The sequence below is a fragment of the Salvelinus namaycush genome, unplaced genomic scaffold (genome assembly GCF_016432855.1).
Source record: "Salvelinus namaycush isolate Seneca unplaced genomic scaffold, SaNama_1.0 Scaffold173, whole genome shotgun sequence".
In the NCBI taxonomy this organism is placed as follows: Eukaryota; Metazoa; Chordata; class Actinopteri; order Salmoniformes; family Salmonidae; genus Salvelinus; species Salvelinus namaycush.
The window spans coordinates 15003-32488 of NW_024058486.1; the positions used below are offsets into that span (position 1 = coordinate 15003).

Genomic DNA, 17486 nt, shown 5'->3' on the forward strand with positions numbered 1-17486 from the left:
TCACAACATCAACTCTCCTCCCTACAACTAGCTGTGGTCTGGTGCTTCACAGACTGTTAGTCACAGTCACAACATCAACTCTCCTCCCTACAACTAGCTGTGGTCTGGTGCTTCACAGACTGTTAGTCACAACATCAACTCTCCTCCCTACAACTAGCTGTGGTCTGGTGCTTCACAGACTGTTAGTCACAACATCAACTCTCCTCCCTACAACTAGCTGTGGTCTGGTTCTTCACAGACTGTTAGTCACAACATCAACTCTCCTCCCTACAACTAGCTGTGGTCTGGTGCTTCACAGACTGTTAGTCACAACATCAACTCTCCTCCCTACAACTAGCTGTGGTCTGGTGCTTCACAGACTGTTAGTCACAACATCAACTCTCCTCCCTACAACTAGCTGTGGTCTGGTGCTTCACAGACTGTTAGTCACAACATCAACTCTCCTCCTTACAACTAGCTGTGGTCTGCTGCTTCACAGACTGTTAGTCACAACATCAACTCTCCTCCCTACAACTAGCTGTGGTCTGGTGCTTCACAGACTGTTAGTTACAACGTCAACTCTCCTCCCTACAACTAGCTGTGGTCTGGTGCTTCACAGACTGTTAGTCACAACATCAACTCTCCTCCCTACAACTAGCTGTGGTCTGGTGCTTCACAGACTGTTAGTCACAACGTCAACTCTCCTCCCTACAGCTAGCTGTGGTCTGGTGCTTCACAGACTGTTAGTCACAACATCAACTCTCCTCCCTACAACTAGCTGTGGTCTGGTTCTTCACAGACTGTTAGTCACAACATCAACTCTCCTCCCTACAACTAGCTGTGGTCTGGTTCTTCACAGACTGTTAGTCACAACATCAACTCTCCTCCCTACAACTAGCTGTGGTCTGGTGCTTCACAGACTGTTAGTCACAGTCACAACATCAACTCTCCTCCCTACAACTAGCTGTGGTCTGGTGCTTCACAGACTGTTAGTCACAGTCACAACATCAACTCTCCTCCCTACAACTAGCTGTGGTCTGGTTCTTCACAGACTGTTAGTCACAGTCACAACATCAACTCTCCTCCCTACAACTAGCTGTGGTCTGGTGCTTCACAGACTGTTAGTCACAACATCAACTCTCCTCCCTACAACTAGCTGTGGTCTGGTGCTTCACAGACTGTTAGTCACAACATCAACTCTCCTCCCTACAACTAGCTGTGGTCTGGTGCTTCACAGACTGTTAGTTACAGTCACAACATCAACTCTCCTCCCTACAACTAGCTGTGGTCTGGTGCTTCACAGACTGTTAGTTACAGTCACAACATCAACTCTCCTCCCTACAACTAGCTGTGGTCTGGTGCTTCACAGACTGTTAGTTACAGTCACAACAAATGTTTCATGGTGAACATGATCAAGTACTTATGAATCCATTCTAACCTTAGAGGGCATAGTAACAACAACAGCTAGGTTAAACATGCCCTGATATATGTGCCAATCACTCCTACTAGCCAAGCCCAGCATGCAAGTCCTTTATGAGAGAGTACTCAGAAGACCCTTCCCTCCAGACCAAAGGCACGTCTTCATAGGTATGTCCCCCTACCTGAACCCTACCCTCCGTCCCTTCCCTCTACCCTCAATTCATCCTGCTTCTTCATATCTTTTCCCGTTTGGTTTCTTTGCTTTCTCCTCTTTTGGTTTGTTTCCCCCACACACCTGGTAATCTTTCTGTGTGCTTCAATCCTTCAGTCTTTCAGTCACTATAAGTCCTAGAGGTCAGTGCCTGTCATAGTCCTCTGTCTGTCGTTTATTCACACACTTCCTTCTCTCCACAGGTGGGCCTTCTTCTTCTTCTAGTCCTTTTCTGTCACAGTCATATCTCCGGGGGCCAGGTCTCTCTCTCTCTGGCTCTCTTCTTCTTCTAGTCCTTTTCTGTCACAGTCATATTTCCAGGGGCCAGGTCTCTCTCTCTCTCTCTGGCTCTCTTCTTCTTCTAGTCCTTTTCTGTCACAGTCATATCTCTGGGGGCCAGGTCTCTCTCTCTCTCTCTGGCTCTCTTCTTCTTCTAGTCCTTTTCTGTCACAGTCATATCTCCGGGGGCCAGGTCTCTCTCTCTCTGGCTCTCTTCTTCTTCTAGTCCTTTTCTGTCACAGTCATATTTCCAGGGGCCAGGTCTCTCTCTCTCTCTCTGGCTCTCTTCTTCTTCTAGTCCTTTTCTGTCACAGTCATATCTCTGGGGGCCAGGTCTCTCTCTCTCTCTCTGGCTCTCTTCTTCTTCTAGTCCTTTTCTGTCACAGTCATATCTCCGGGGCCAGGTCTCTCTCTGGCTCTCTTCTTCTAGTCCTTTTCTGTCACAGTCATATCTCCGGGGGCCAGGTCTCTCTCTCTCTCTCTGGCTCTCTTCTTCTTCTAGTCCTTTTCTGTCACAGTCATATCTCCGGGGGCCAGGTCTCTCTCTCTCTCTCTGGCTCTCTTCTTCTTCTAGTCCTTTTCTGTCACAGTCATATCTCCGGGGGCCAGGTCTCTCTCTCTCTCTCTCTCTCTCTCTCTCTCTCTCTCTCTCTCTCTGGCTCTCTTCTTCTAGTCCTTATCTGTCAGTCATATCTCCGGGGGCCAGGTCTCTCTCTCTCTGGCTCTCTTCTTCTTCTAGTCCTTTTCTGTCACAGTCATATCTCCGGGGGCCAGGTCTCTCTCTCTCTCTCTGGCTCTCTTCTTCTTCTTGTCCTTTTCTGTCACAGTCATATCTCCGGGGGCCAGGTCTCTCTCTCTCTCTGGCTCTCTTCTTCTTCTAGTCCTTTTCTGTCACAGTCATATCTCCGGGGGCCAGGTCTCTCTCTCTCTGGCTCTCTTCTTCTAGTCCTTTTCTGTCACAGTCATATCTCCGGGGGCCAGGTCTCTCTCTCTCTCTCTCTGGCTCTCTTCTTGTCCTCTCTTCATCCATCTGGTTGGCTCTTATGTCTAATGATACCGTTGATTTACCAGCCTGTCTGTCAGACTCGACAGATCTGTATATGATTGTGGAATTGACATCAGAAAAAGGACCTGTTTTAATGCTCTTTGTTCTTTTCTCCAGAGGAACTAGACGTTGAGAACCGTCTCACTGAGCTCTGTGATCAAGTCAAGGTACGATATTAGTTTCTGCCATCAGCTCACTGTCTGAGCCCTTTTCATAGTCAAGTCGATAGGTCGACTTAGTGGACTAATCACTTCCAGCACTGTGGCAGGTCTCCCTGACCCAGATTAAAGTCCTGGACTTAAACTCCTGGACAAAGTTCTTCGTTGAGTATGATTGGATTTTAAATCAAATCGAGATGTGCTTACCTCAAGGAAACATGGAAGTATTGGAACAGGGCCTGTGTTTGTGTTTTAGCTTGTCTTTGTGGCGCCCCCTGGTGTCTATACTGGGCTAATCCATGTCCCCCTCTCTCCAACAGCAGAGGGCGGAGAGCCCGGACGAGCTGGCAGAGCTGGTCAATATGAACCTGGCCCAGCTGTGTTCCCTCCTCATGGCTCTGTGGGGTCAGTTCCTGGAGGTGGTCTCACTGCAGGAGAATGTTGCTGCCCTGCTGGCTGTGGAGCATCACACACTCAGAGTGAGTAGATTAGTAGCACGTCACTAACCCTGCTGACCATGGTGCACCTCACTAACCCTGCTGACCATGGAGCACCTCACTAACCCTGCTGACCATGGTGCACCTCACTAACCCTGCTGACCATGGTGCACCTCACTAACCCTGCTGACCATGGAGCACCTCACTGACCCTGTTGACCATGGTGCACCTCACTGACCCTGCTGACCATGGAGCACCTCACTAACCCTGCTGACCATGGTGCACCTCACTAACCCTGCTGACCATGGTGCACCTCACTAACCCTGCTGACCATGGTGCACCTCACTAACCCTGCTGACCATGGAGCACCTCACTAACCCTTCTGACCATGGAGCACCTCACTAACCCTGCTGACCATGGAGCACCTCACTAACCCTGCTGACCATGGAGCACCTCACTAACCCTGCTGACCATGGAGCACCTCACTGACCCTGCTGACCATGGAGCACCTCACTAACCCTGCTGACCATGGTGCACCTCACTAACCCTGCTGACCATGGAGCACCTCACTAACCCTGCTGACCATGGAGCACCTCACTAACCCTGCTGATCATGGTGCACCTCACTAACCCTGCTGACCATGGTGCACCTCACTAACCCTGCTGACCATGGAGCACCTCACTAACCCTGCTGACCATGGAGCACCTCACTAACCCTGCTGACCATGGTGCACCTCACTAACCCTGCTGACCATGGAGCACCTCACTAACCCTGCTGACCATGGTGCACCTCACTAACCCTGCTGGCCATGGAGCATCTCACTAACCCTGCTGACCATGCAGCATCTCACCCTGTTCATGTGTTCTCATTCTGGTGTCTTGCTCTCCTTATTTCAGGTGCGGAGATTTGCAGAGGCCTTCTTTTGTCTGGAACACCCGAGACAAACGGCGCTGGCCTATCAGGAACTACAGTAAGACAAACTACTAACATGTCTTCCGTGTGTGTGTCCTGTCTGTCTCTATGTTTGTGTGTTTTTATGATGAATTAACCACCAATCCACAACAACAGAAAATGAAGATTTGTACTGTTTTATTTTTCCCTCCTTACGTCTTCTCTCTCTCCCCTCCTCACATCTTCTCTCTCTCCCCCCTCCTCACATCTTCTCTCTCTCCCCCCTCCTCACATCTTCTCTCTCTCCCCCCTCCTCACATCTTCTCTCTCTCCCCTCCTCACATCTTCTCTCTCTCCCCCCTCCTCACATCTTCTCTCTCTCCCCCCTCCTCACATCTTCTCTCTCTCCCCCCTCCTCACATCTTCTCTCTCTCCCCCCTCCTCACATCTTCTCTCTCTCCCCCCTCCTCACGTCTTCTCTCTCTCCCCTCCTCACATCTTCTCTCTCTCCCCCCTCCTCACATCTTCTCTCTCTCCCCCCTCCTCACATCTTCTCTCTCTCCCCTCCTCACATCTTCTCTCTCTCTCTCCCCTCACGTCTTCTCTCTCTCTCCCCTCCTCACGTCTTCTCTCTCTCTCCCCTCCTCACGTCTTCTCTCTCTCTCCCCTCCTCACGTCTTCTCTCTCTCTCCCCTCCTCACGTCTCTCTCTCCCCTCCTCACGTCTCTCTCTCCCCTCCTCACGTCTCTCTCGCCCCTCCTCACGTCTCTCTCGCCCCTCCTCACGTCTCTCTCGCCCCTCCTCACGTCTCTCTCGCCCCTCCTCACGTCTCTCTCGCCCCTCCTCACGTCTTCTCTCTCTCGCCCCTCCTCACGTCTTCTCTCTCTCGCCCCTCCTCACGTCTTCTCTCTCTCGCCCCTCCTCACGTCTTCTCTCTCTCGCCCCTCCTCACGTCTTCTCTCTCTCTCCCCTCCTCACGTCTTCTCTCTCTCTCCCCTCCTCACGTCTTCTCTCTCTCTCTCCCCTCCTCACGTCTTCTCTCTCTCTCTCCCCTCCTCACGTCTTCTCTCTCTCTCTCCCCTCCTCACATCTTCTCTCTCTCCCCTCCTCACATCTTCTCTCTCTCTCTCCCCTCCTCACGTCTTCTCTCTCTCTCTCCCCTCCTCACGTCAGTGCTCACAGCCACCAGCAGATGACCACAGCCATCAAGAGTTCCTCCTACTTCCTGTCTCTACCACCACTTCCTGTTGCATGTGCCGACCTTGACGGGGACGTCAGCTCCCTGCCAATCATCTTCGAGGACAGATACCTGGACTCTATCACGGAAGGTCAGCGACGCAATAGAAATGGAATGAAATAGATTCTGTTTCTATATTTCTATGAGTAACATGGCAGACCGTTAGAGAGACAGCTATTTAAAGCAAGGATGTGTTCACTTCAATTTAGAAAAGTCAGGAAAGTAAATATTGTTTCCGGTCTAGGTTATGATGTATGTATAGAGGGTTATGTCATAAAAGCAGGAATTTGTGATTAATCAGGGAAAATCACATTCACGCTTGCACTTTATAATATGATCCCTACAATCACAGTAACTTGTTCATCTAAGTGCCTTGAACATTTGAAGTGAGACTGGAAAGTGGCAACATGGAAGTGTTTCTTTGTCTTTCTCTATGAATATATTTAGTCTGTTGTGTATCATCTCTATATATTCTGTCTGTTGATTCAGTTTACTATGGCATCACCATTTCACCTAATGTAATGGGTATATGTAAATCTACTTGGTCATTGAGATTTTCTCCATACTCTGGTTTCCCTGCTTCAGATCGGGACGGGCCGTGGCTGGGCATACATAATCCCCGGAGTGGCTCCACGTCCTCCGGCAACTCTAAGGCCAGCTCATCCTCTTCCACTGCAGCTGCCACAGCATCCTTCCCCAGCCCCTTCCTGGAGCCTCGGCCCCCAACCATGATGGACACAACCTGGCCCGATGACTGCCCAGACCTGCCCAAGTCCAAAGGTGTGTTGTTGTTATTCATAGGAATAGTTACTATCATAGTTACTATCATAGTTACTACGCGAGACGTTCAGATGATAGTTACTACACATTCAGGTGATAGTTACTACGCTAGACGTTCAGGTGATAGTTACTACGCGAGACGTGCAGGTGATAGTTAATACGCTAGACGTTCAGGTGATAGTTACTACGCTAGACGTTCAGGTGATAGTTACTACGCTAGACGTTCAGGTGATAGTTACTACGCTAGACGTTCAGGTGCTAGTTACTACGCTAGACGTTCAGGTGATAGTTACTACGCTAGACGTTCAGGTGACAGTTACTACGCTAGACGTTCAGGTGATAGTTACTACGCTAGACGTTCAGGTGATAGTTACTACGTTAGACGTTCAGGTGATAGTTACTACGCTAGACGTTCAGGTGCTAGTTACTACGCGAGACGTTCAGGTGATAGTTACTACGCTAGACGTTCAGGTGATAGTTACTACGCGAGACGTTCAGGTGATAGTTACTACGCGAGACGTTCAGGTGATAGTTACTACGCGAGACGTTCAGGTGATAGTTACTGCGCTAGACGTTCAGGTGATAGTTACTGCGCTAGACGTTCAGGTGATAGTTACTGCGCTAGACGTTCAGGTGATAGTTACTGCGCTAGACGTTCAGGTGATAGTTACTGCGCTAGACGTTCAGGTGATAGTTACTGCGCTAGACGTTCAGGTGATAGTTACTGCGCTAGACGTTCAGGTGCTAGTTACTGCGCTAGACGTTCAGGTGCTAGTTACTGCGCTAGACGTTCAGGTGATAGTTACTACGCTAGACGTTCAGGTGATAGTTACTACGCTAGACGTTCAAATAGTTACTACGCTAGACGTTCAGGTGATAGTTACTGCGCTAGACGTTCAGGTGATAGTTACTGCGCTAGACGTTCAGGTGCTAGTTACTACGCTAGACGTTCAGGTGATAGTTACTGCGCTAGACGTTCAGGTGATAGTTACTGCGCTAGACGTTCAGGTGATAGTTGCTACGCTAGACGTTCAGGTGATAGTTGCTACGCTAGACGTTCAGGTGATAGTTACTACGCTAGACGTTCAGGTGCTAGTTACTGCGCTAGACGTTCAGGTGCTAGTTACTGCGCTAGACGTTCAGGTGATAGTTACTACGCTAGACGTTCAGGTGATAGTTACTACGCTAGACGTTCAAATAGTTACTACGCTAGACGTTCAGGTGATAGTTACTACGCTAGACGTTCAGGTGATAGTTGCTACGCTAGACGTTCAGGTGATAGTTGCTACTCTAGACGTTCAGGTGATAGTTGCTACGCTAGACGTTCAGGTGATAGTTGCTACGCTAGACGTTCAGGTGATAGTTACTACGCTAGACGTTCAGGTGATAGTTACTACGCTAGACGTTCAAGTGATAGTTACTACGCTAGACGTTCAGGTGATAGTTACTACGCTAGACGTTCAGGTGATAGTTACTACGCTAGACGTTCAGGTGATAGTTACTACGCTAGACGTTCAGGTGATAGTTACTACGCTAGACGTTCAGGTGATAGTTACTACGCTAGACGTTCAGGTGATAGTTACTACGCGAGACGTTCAGGTGATAGTTACTACGCGAGACGTTCAGGTGATAGTTACTACGCTAGACGTTCAGGTGATAGTAACTACGCTAGACGTTCAGGTGATAGTTACTACGCTAGACGTTCAGGTGCTAGTTACTGCGCTAGACGTTCAGGTGCTAGTTACTGCGCTAGACGTTCAGGTGATAGTTACTGCGCTAGACGTTCAGGTGATAGTTACTGCGCTAGACGTTCAGGTGATAGTTACTGCGCTAGACGTTCAGGTGATAGTTACTACGCTAGACGTTCAGGTGATAGTTGCTACGCTAGACTTTCAGGTGATAGTTGCTACGCGAGACGTTCAGGTGATAGTTACTACGCTAGACGTTCAGGTGATAGTTACTACGCGAGACGTTCAGGTGATAGTTACTACGCTAGACGTTCAGGTGATAGTTACTACGCTAGACGTTCAGGTGATAGTTACTACGCTAGACGTTCAGGTGCTAGTTACTGCGCTAGACGTTCAGGTGATAGTTACTACGCTAGACTTTCAGGTGATAGTTGCTACGCTAGACGTTCAGGTGATAGTTGCTACGCTAGACGTTCAGGTGATAGTTACTACGCTAGACGTTCAGGTGATAGTTGCTACGCTAGACGTTCAGATGATAGTTATTGTGTGTTCTGCCCCCAGTGAGTACTGTCTCAGTCTATATGTCTTGGTAAATATGGCACTGACAAATCCTTGACAATGCTTCCTTGAATAGAGTGGGAACCATGATGTTTTATCATAAAACTCCTTAAAAAATAAAACACATACTTTTTCTTTGTATTAAAGGCAAGTCGGTGAAACTGAAGAAGAACGCCAAGACGGAGAGGGAGAACGCCAAGAAGCTCATCAGACAGGGATCCAAGGACTCTGTGGTTCTGGTGGCCTATAAGAACCTGGGGAAGGCCGCTAACTCGGCTAACCCTTCACAGCTAACACATGGAGAAACTGACCAGGACAGAGAGGCCCAGGGACAGGGAGAGGCTGGCCTGAAGCAGCAGAGGGAGGAGAGGGAGCAGGGGGAGAGGGATGCCTTGCTGGGGGTGACTGGGGGAGACTCCAACACTGACCTAAGGACTAGGATCTCCAAATATTTTCCTGAGCCTGGTGCTACCACCACCACCACCGCCGCTGGACAGGCAAATGCTGTTCTTAATTTTGACTCTCTCCTTGAGGATGACGTCCTAGTAGCTAGTGGCGTGGCTAGCCAGAAAGGTTACTTCACAGCCTTAGTGAGCTTGGACACACAGAACAAGCCGGCCCAGGCTGGTCCTGGAGCTGTAGCCGGATTAGCCACCACAGATAATAACCAAGTAATTCACAAAAATGCTGCCGTTGACCACTGCAGCCAGCAGCTGCCCGATCACTACACGCCTGGTTCTACCGCCACTGGACTCAGGCACATTGAGGTCCAACCCAGTGACAAGGACCCGTACCAAGGAGACACAGTGACAGTTCTCCTGCCCTGTCGCACGGATGGGGATGGGACCTCCAAAAAAGATGTCCCAGAAATCACCCAGACAGACCTGTGTATGTCCGACTCTAAACACCTTGCTATGAGAGACTGGAGGTCTGAGGTGTCTGACAGGCCTGGGGGTAGAGAGGTAATGACAGAGGTTAGTCAGAGGCCAGGCCTGGTGCTTCTACAGCAGGTGAAAGGTGATTGTATCAGGCTGCCACCAGACGGAGGTGCTGCAGTCCCCAGTGCCTCCTCCCGCCTCTCCGACTCTGGTATCGAGAGCGAGCCCAGCTCCTTCGCTATCCAGCTGGCTACCCAGGGTGGGGCCGGAGGCCTGGCTGGGGCCCCTGAGACTGAGTTGGGCCCCCAGCAGGCCGAACGGCCCCTACTCAGCCCTGCTCCCCGGCCCGTCCAGCCCACCTCTGTCCATAAGGGCAGCATGGGGGCTGGAGAGGGCCTCAACCCGGAGAGTACAGTCAGCTCGGTCAGCGGCGTCCAGTCTTCCCTCACCTCCATCAACTCGCTGCCCTCGGATGACGAGGGGGAGGGGGGTACGTCTGTGTCCAGGGGCTCCAGCAGTCTAGGAGGAGGGGAGGCCGAGGGGCCACCAGGCCCAGGGGGAATGAGGAAGTCCAGTGTTCTGGTACAGGAGCAACAGAGCCTGGTGTTCTATGGAGAACCACCACTATCTGTCCCAACACGCTGCTCTGTACCCAGCCAAACGCACCCCGATGCTGGGATGGGCCTCAACACCACTGCTAGTGGGGGTTCTGCTTCTCAATATCTGCCTCCTAGGACTTTTTCCTCAACCTCTGAGTCAACACTTAACACTGATCCCAGGTTGTTAACAGGTTTCTCTGAGGGGGCCGTAGGGGGTCCAGGTGCCCCCCGTAGTGAGCCCCAGACAGCCTCCTACCCCTCCTCTAACTCCACCGCCAGCAGCAGTGACCTGGTCAAGAAGGGACTGGTAGAAAACTACTTTGGCTCGCGCTCCAGCACAGACGTCTCAGAGATCAGCCCTGTAGAGACGTCAGCTATCACCCTGGGGATACTGTCTGGAGCGGGGCCGGGGCCGCCTGTAGAGGAAGACGAGGAAGAGGACAACGAGATGATAGAGAACGGCTTCTACGAGGAAGGAGACGGCTTGGCGTTCGTGAACGGTGTCGTTGACGAGGAGGAGGAGGATGAAGGGGATGGAGGGGCAGTAGGGAGGAGTCTGTTGTTTGAACAGTTGGGACTGGACCATGTTCAGGAGCCCAGGGGTCTTCCTCCAGGCTATGGTGCCCCTGTCCGCTCCCCCCTGGCCCCCAGCTCAGTGGGCTCTTCCCAGGGGAGACCTCTAGTCCCTACCCCCTCCACCTCCCTCACCTCCAACAGCCTGCGCTGGTATGACAGCGCCCCCACACCACAGATGAAAGCGTGAGTCCACAGTCTTGTCATCTCATGTCCTACAGTCCACGGTCTAGTCACCTCATGTCCTACAGTCCACGGTCTAGTCACCTCATGTCCTACAGTCCACGGTCTAGTCACCTCATGTCCTACAGTCCACGGTCTAGTCACCTCATGTCCTACAGTCCACGGTCTAGTCACCTCATGTCCTACAGTCCACGGTCTAGTCACCTCATGTCCTACAGTCCACGGTCTAGTCACCTCATGTCCTACAGTCCACGGTCTAGTCACCTCATGTCCTACAGTCCACGGTCTAGTCACCTCATGTCCTACAGTCCACGGTCTAGTCACCTCATGTCCTACAGTCCACGGTCTAGTCACCTCATGTCCTACAGTCCACGGTCTAGTCACCTCATGTCCTACAGTCCACGGTCTAGTCACCTCATGTCCTACAGTCCACGGTCTAGTCACCTCATGTCCTACAGTCCACGGTCTAGTCACCTCATGTCCTACAGTCCACGGTCTAGTCACCTCATGTCCTACAGTCCACGGTCTAGTCACCTCATGTCCTACAGTCCACGGTCTAGTCACCTCATGTCCTACAGTCCACGGTCTAGTCACCTCATGTCCTACAGTCCACGGTCTAGTCACCTCATGTCCTACAGTCCACGGTCTAGTCACCTCATGTCCTACAGTCCACGGTCTAGTCACCTCATGTCCTACAGTCCACGGTCCAGTCACCTCATGTCCTACAGTCCACGGTCCAGTCACCTCATGTCCTACAGTCCACGGTCCAGTCACCTCATGTCCTACAGTCCACGGTCCAGTCACCTCATGTCCTACAGTCCACGGTCCAGTCACCTCATGTCCTACAGTCCACAGTTCCATCATTTCATTTCTGCTTCTTTGATGGTTATGTCTTAAGCGTCAGCTAGGGAAATGTTGCTCCGTTAACTTCACTGTATTAGGTTGATTTGACAGGGACGATGCACCATTTGCACATTAGTGGGCCTTTGTGGCTCAGTCTGTAGATAATGGCGCTTGCAACGCCAAGGGTTGTAGGTTCGATTCCTGTTGGGACCACCCATATGTAAAATGTATGCATGCATCACTGTAAGTCAATTTGGATTAAAGCATTTGCTATATGGCACATACACTGAGTGTACAAAACATTAGGAACATCTTCCTAGTATTGCATTGCACTCCCCCTTTTGTCCTCAGTTCTTCACACAAACCGGTGCGCCTGGCACCTACTACCATACCCTGTTCAGAGGCACTTCAATCTTTTGTCTTGTCCATTCAACCTCTGAATGACACACACACACAATCCATGTCTCAATTGTCTTAAGGCTTAAAAATCCTTCTTTAACCTGTCTCCTCCCCTTCATCTACACTGATTGAAGTGGATTTAACAAGTGACATCAATAAGGGATCATAGCTTTTACCTGGATTCACCTGGTCAGTCTATGTCATGGAAAGAGCAGGTGTTCTTAATGTTTTGTACACTCAGTGTATATGCTCAGTGTACAGTAGTAGTATTATTATGATTATCATAATAGCTTATATTATTAATCAACATTACTGGCCAGGCAAATAATAAAAATGTCTTCCTTATCCTCGTGGTGTAGTTTTGTTGCGGCCAAAGAGGAGTTGAAGCAGCTGAGACTACCAGGGTTCCTGTACAGTGAGGTGGGAGACCTGGCCTCCAGTGTTCCTTACTTTAGCCTGGAGGAGGATGACAACTGTGACGAGGGCATCCACCTCATCGTCTGTGTCCACGGCCTCGATGGTAACTACACTTTATCCATTTAGTCAGATAATCAACCCATCTTGTTATCTGCTTCAGTTCTTTTGGCACATGACATGTTGTGGTCCGATATATTGAAAACCGATCTGGGTTCAAATACTATTGAAATAATTTCAAATCCTTTACCTGGGCTTGATCAAGCTTGACTTGGCAATGGAACCAATAGGAAAGCCCCAGTAGTGGTGTTCCAGACAGGTTAATGCATCGCTCATAGTATTTGAAAGATTTCAAACGGTATTTGAACCCAGGTCTAATGTGAAATATCTTGGGTGTTCCTTCATTCTGTGTCTTCCAGGTAACAGTGCTGACCTGCGTCTGGTGAAGACCTACTTGGAGCTGGGCCTACCTGGAGCTAGGATAGACTTCCTCATGTCCGAACGCAACCAGGTAACTAACCATAGTGTACCACACCTGAACCAACCAACACTACCTCATTATGGGACACCTGAACCAACCGACACTACCTCATTATGGGACACCTAAACCAACCGACACTACCTCATTATGGGACACCTAAACCAACCGACACTACCTCATTATGGGACACCTGAACCAACCGACACTACCTCATTATGGGACACCTGAACCAACCAACACTACCTCATTATGGGGCACCTGAACCAATCTACACTACCTAATTATGGGACACCGGATCAACCGACACTACCTCATTATGGGACACCTGAACCAACCGACACTACCTCATTATTGGACACCTGAACCAACCGACACTACCTCATTATGGGACACTTGAACCAACCGACACTACCTCATTATGGGACACTTGAACCAACCGACACTACCTCATTTATGGGACACCTGAACCAACCGACACTACCTCATTATGGGACACCTGAACCAACCGACACTACCTCATTATGGGATACCTAAACCAACCGACACTACAGACATCCACCAAACAAGCAAAAACCAACTATGAGAATGAGTGACACCTAAACCAACCGACACTACCTCATCTGCCTCATAACTTCACATTATTATGGGACGTTATATAAGTCCATTGTACTTGAATGACAATCAACAATGGATGGTTAATAGGAATTTCTTCTAGTTTCGTCTCATGGGAGTGCAGTATTGTCATGGGAGTGCAGTTTCGTCTGTATCCTCTTATGCAAGTGCAGTAAACAATGCCGTGTCCTTGTCAGTCTGTAGAACTTTAGGTCTGACTTGTTGTTGTTTTCCCCACAGAATGACACGTTTGCTGACTTTGAGCAGATGACAGACCGGCTGTTGGATGAAATAGTTCAGTACATTCAGATCTACAACCTCACCGTCTCTAAGATCAGGTACATATGGGTTCTTCAGGTCTACAACCTCACCGTCTCTAAGATCAGGTACATATGGGTTCTTCAGGTCTACAACCTCACCGTCTCTAAGATCAGGTACATATGGGTTCTTCAGGTCTACAACCTCACCGTCTCTAAGATCAGGTACATATGGGTTCTTCAGGTCTACAACCTCACCGTCTCTAAGATCAGGTACATATGGGTTCTTCAGGTCTACAACCTCACCGTCTCTAAGATCAGGTACATATGGGTTCTTCAGGTCTACAACCTCACCGTCTCTAAGATCAAGTACATATGGGTTCTTCAGGTCTACAACCTCACCGTCTCTAAGATCAGGTACATATGGGTTCTTCAGGTCTACAACCTCACCGTCTCTAAGATCAGGTACATATGGGTTCTTCAGGTCTACAACCTCACTGTCTCTTCTTCTTGCCCAGTCTGACTACTATGGGTGCAATAGTCTGAAGTGTGTCCCTCTCCTCTTCTTCATCTGCGCTGATGGAAAGAAGTAATAATGGTATGGGCAGAAGCAACATAGTGGATCTCTAGCACCCATGAATTGGCTTTCCTACTGTCCAGTCAGTCACCCCTTTCCCACTGTCCAATCAGTCACCCCTTTTCCCCTGTCTAGTCAGTCACCCCTTTCCCACTGTCTAGTCAGTCACCCCTTTCCCACTGTCTAGTCAGTCACCCCTTTCCCACTGTCTAGTCAGTCACCCCTTTCCCACTGTCTAGTCAGTCACCCCTTTCCCACTGTCTAGTCAGTCACCCCTTTCCCACTGTCTAGTCAGTCACCCCTTTCCCACTGTCTAGTCAGTCACCCCTTTCCCACTGTCTAGTCAGTCACCCCTTTCCCACTGTCTAGTCAGTCACCCCTTTCCCACTGTCTAGTCAGTCACCCCTTTTCCCACTGTCCAGTCAGTCACCCCTTTCCCACTGTCTAGTCAGTCACCCCTTTTCCCCTGTCCAGTCAGTCACCCCTTTTCCCCTGTCCAGTCAGTCACCCCTTTTCCCCTGTCCAGTCAGTCACCCCTTTTCCCCTGTCCAGTCAGTCACCCCTTTTCCCACTGTCTAGTCAGTCACCCCTTTTCCCACTGTCTAGTCAGTCACCCCTTTCCCACTGTCCAGTCAGTCACCCCTTTCCCACTGTCCAGTCAGTCACCCCTTTCCCACTGTCCAGTCAGTCACCCCTTTCCCACTGTCCAGTCAGTCACCCCTTTCCCACTGTCCAGTCAGTCACCCCTTTCCCACTGTCCAGTCAGTCACCCCTTTCCCACTGTCCAGTCAGTCACCCCTTTCCCACTGTCCAGTCAGTCACCCCTTTCCCACTGTCCAGTCAGTCACCCCTTTTCCACTGTCCAGTCAGTCACCCCTTTCCCACTGTCTAGTCAGTCACCCCTTTCCCACTGTCTAGTCAGTCACCCCTTTCCCACTGTCTAGTCAGTCACCCCTTTCCCACTGTCTAGTCAGTCACCCCTTTCCCACTGTCTAGTCAGTCACCCCTTTCCCACTGTCTAGTCAGTCACCCCTTTCCCACTGTCTAGTCAGTCACCCCTTTTCCACTGTCTAGTCAGTCACCCCTTTTCCCACTGTCTAGTCAGTCACCCCTTTTCCCACTGTCCAGTCAGTCACCCCTTTTCCCACTGTCCAGTCAGTCACCCCTTTTCCCACTGTCCAGTCAGTCACCCCTTTTCCCACTGTCCAGTCAGTCACCCCTTTTCCCACTGTCCAGTCAGTCACCCCTTTTCCCACTGTCCAGTCAGTCACCCCTTTCCCCACTGTCCAGTCAGTCACCCCTTTCCCCACTGTCCAGTCAGTCACCCCTTTCCCCACTGTCCAGTCAGTCACCCCTTTCCCCACTGTCCAGTCAGTCACCCCTTTCCCCACTGTCCAGTCAGTCACCCCTTTCCCCACTGTCCAGTCAGTCACCCCTTTCCCCACTGTCCAGTCAGTCACCCCTTTCCCCACTGTCCAGTCAGTCACCCCTTTCCCCACTGTCCAGTCAGTCACCCCTTTCCCCACTGTCCAGTCAGTCACCCCTTTCCCCACTGTCTAGTCAGTCACCCCTTTCCCACTATCCAGTCAGTCACCCCTTTTCCATCAGTGCAGATGGAGGAAAGAAGACAAGGAGTTGAATCAGCTTAATACTATTGAGATGCCCCCTGGTGTATGACAGTGCTCTCCACATCCAGCCATATTTAATTGTCCCCCACCATGAAATCGGGGAGGGGATCTGTCTCGGTCCTTTAATACGTTAGTCCCTCATGATATCTCAGAAACCACTGGCCCAATTCTGTGGAAACTTGGGTGAATGATGCATCTTGCCATAGAGATCCGGCATTCACAAAATTACACTGATTGGCCCAAGCTATAGGGGGGCTGCGTCATTCGTGGGGGTCGACATGTTCACTGTTACCTTGTTTGATTTGAGCTCCTGCGTGATCTCTGACCTGTGTCTGTATTCTCTGTTTCTCAGCTTCGTAGGCCACTCCCTGGGGAACCTGATAGTTCGTTCAGTACTGACCAGACCCAGGTTTAAATGTTACCTGAGCAGACTTCACACCTTCCTCTCTCTGTCTGGACCTCACCTGGGTACCCTGTACAACAGCTCTGCTCTGGTCAACACAGGTATGTCTCTCTGCACTATACCCTCTACAGCAGGGATCATCACCTAGATTCAGCCACGGAACCATTTGTTTACTTTCTGGAGCGGATGGTTGGGGAGGCCGGAACAATTATAAATAATATTCAAATTGACCGCAAGAAGCACAAATATATATGTTTGACTAAAACATAACAATTTCAAACCTTGCTTATATTTGTATAAGATCATGTGTGTCTCTTATATGCGTGGGAATACTTTGGAACAGATTTCTTAAATTCATTTCATTTGGAGCTGTTTTCCTGGTGTTTTTAGTGTCTTTTATGTCCAACGATGAAAATTCCGCACACAATTTGTATTTATTTATTTTTGCTCAGAAAACTTGGGGGGGGGGCAAATAAAACCATCCATGGGCCATGGCCACCAGTTGGGATTTTGACGAATCTGACAAATATCCTACCTCATTAGATTTATTTAGTTCATGCGCGCAGTGTGTTTGCGAGATGCCGTACAAAAGGCTGTTTTAAAACCGTCCCGTGACTCCTGCAGCGTCTACAGACATCCACCAAACAAGCAAAAACCGACTATGAGAATATGAGTGTGACAACTGATGGTCACTTCTAGATGGGCTGTGTCAGTCAGTCAGGTGGCTGCCTGCAGAGACTTCTATTGCAGTAAGTCTGAAGGGCTCTGGCTAGTGGTACTTACCCAGTTAGAAGGATGCTGTAAGAAGCTAACATTTAAATGGATCCTACCTCAGAAGGAGCAAAAAAAATAGGCTACTAATTTGTAATAACTGCTTTACAGAGAGTAGGATACTGAGCCAGACAGTGATGTGGCGCTCAGTGGTGAGGCTGAGGCAGGCTACAATGCATGCAGGAG

General features: G+C 49.9%; 1 protein-coding gene across 5 annotated transcripts in view; it reads left to right on the forward strand.

Annotated features, from left to right (window-relative positions):
• Window positions 1-17486, forward strand: part of LOC120037500 (protein FAM135A-like) — a 34000-nt gene that overhangs the window by 12856 nt on the left and 3658 nt on the right. Inside the window, exons 5-16 of one of the 5 annotated variants that reach the window (XM_038983529.1) lie at window positions 1489-1566; window positions 3051-3100; window positions 3412-3570; window positions 4425-4498; window positions 5593-5747; window positions 6242-6436; window positions 8830-10918; window positions 12517-12677; window positions 12991-13082; window positions 13905-13997; window positions 14046-14386; window positions 16479-16630. In XM_038983529.1, coding sequence (XP_038839457.1) covers window positions 1489-1566; window positions 3051-3100; window positions 3412-3570; window positions 4425-4498; window positions 5593-5747; window positions 6242-6436; window positions 8830-10918; window positions 12517-12677; window positions 12991-13082; window positions 13905-13997; window positions 14046-14386; window positions 16479-16630 — 3639 coding nt within the window. The other 4 variants (XM_038983527.1, XM_038983530.1, XM_038983528.1 and 1 more) reach the window with 4 other exon arrangements.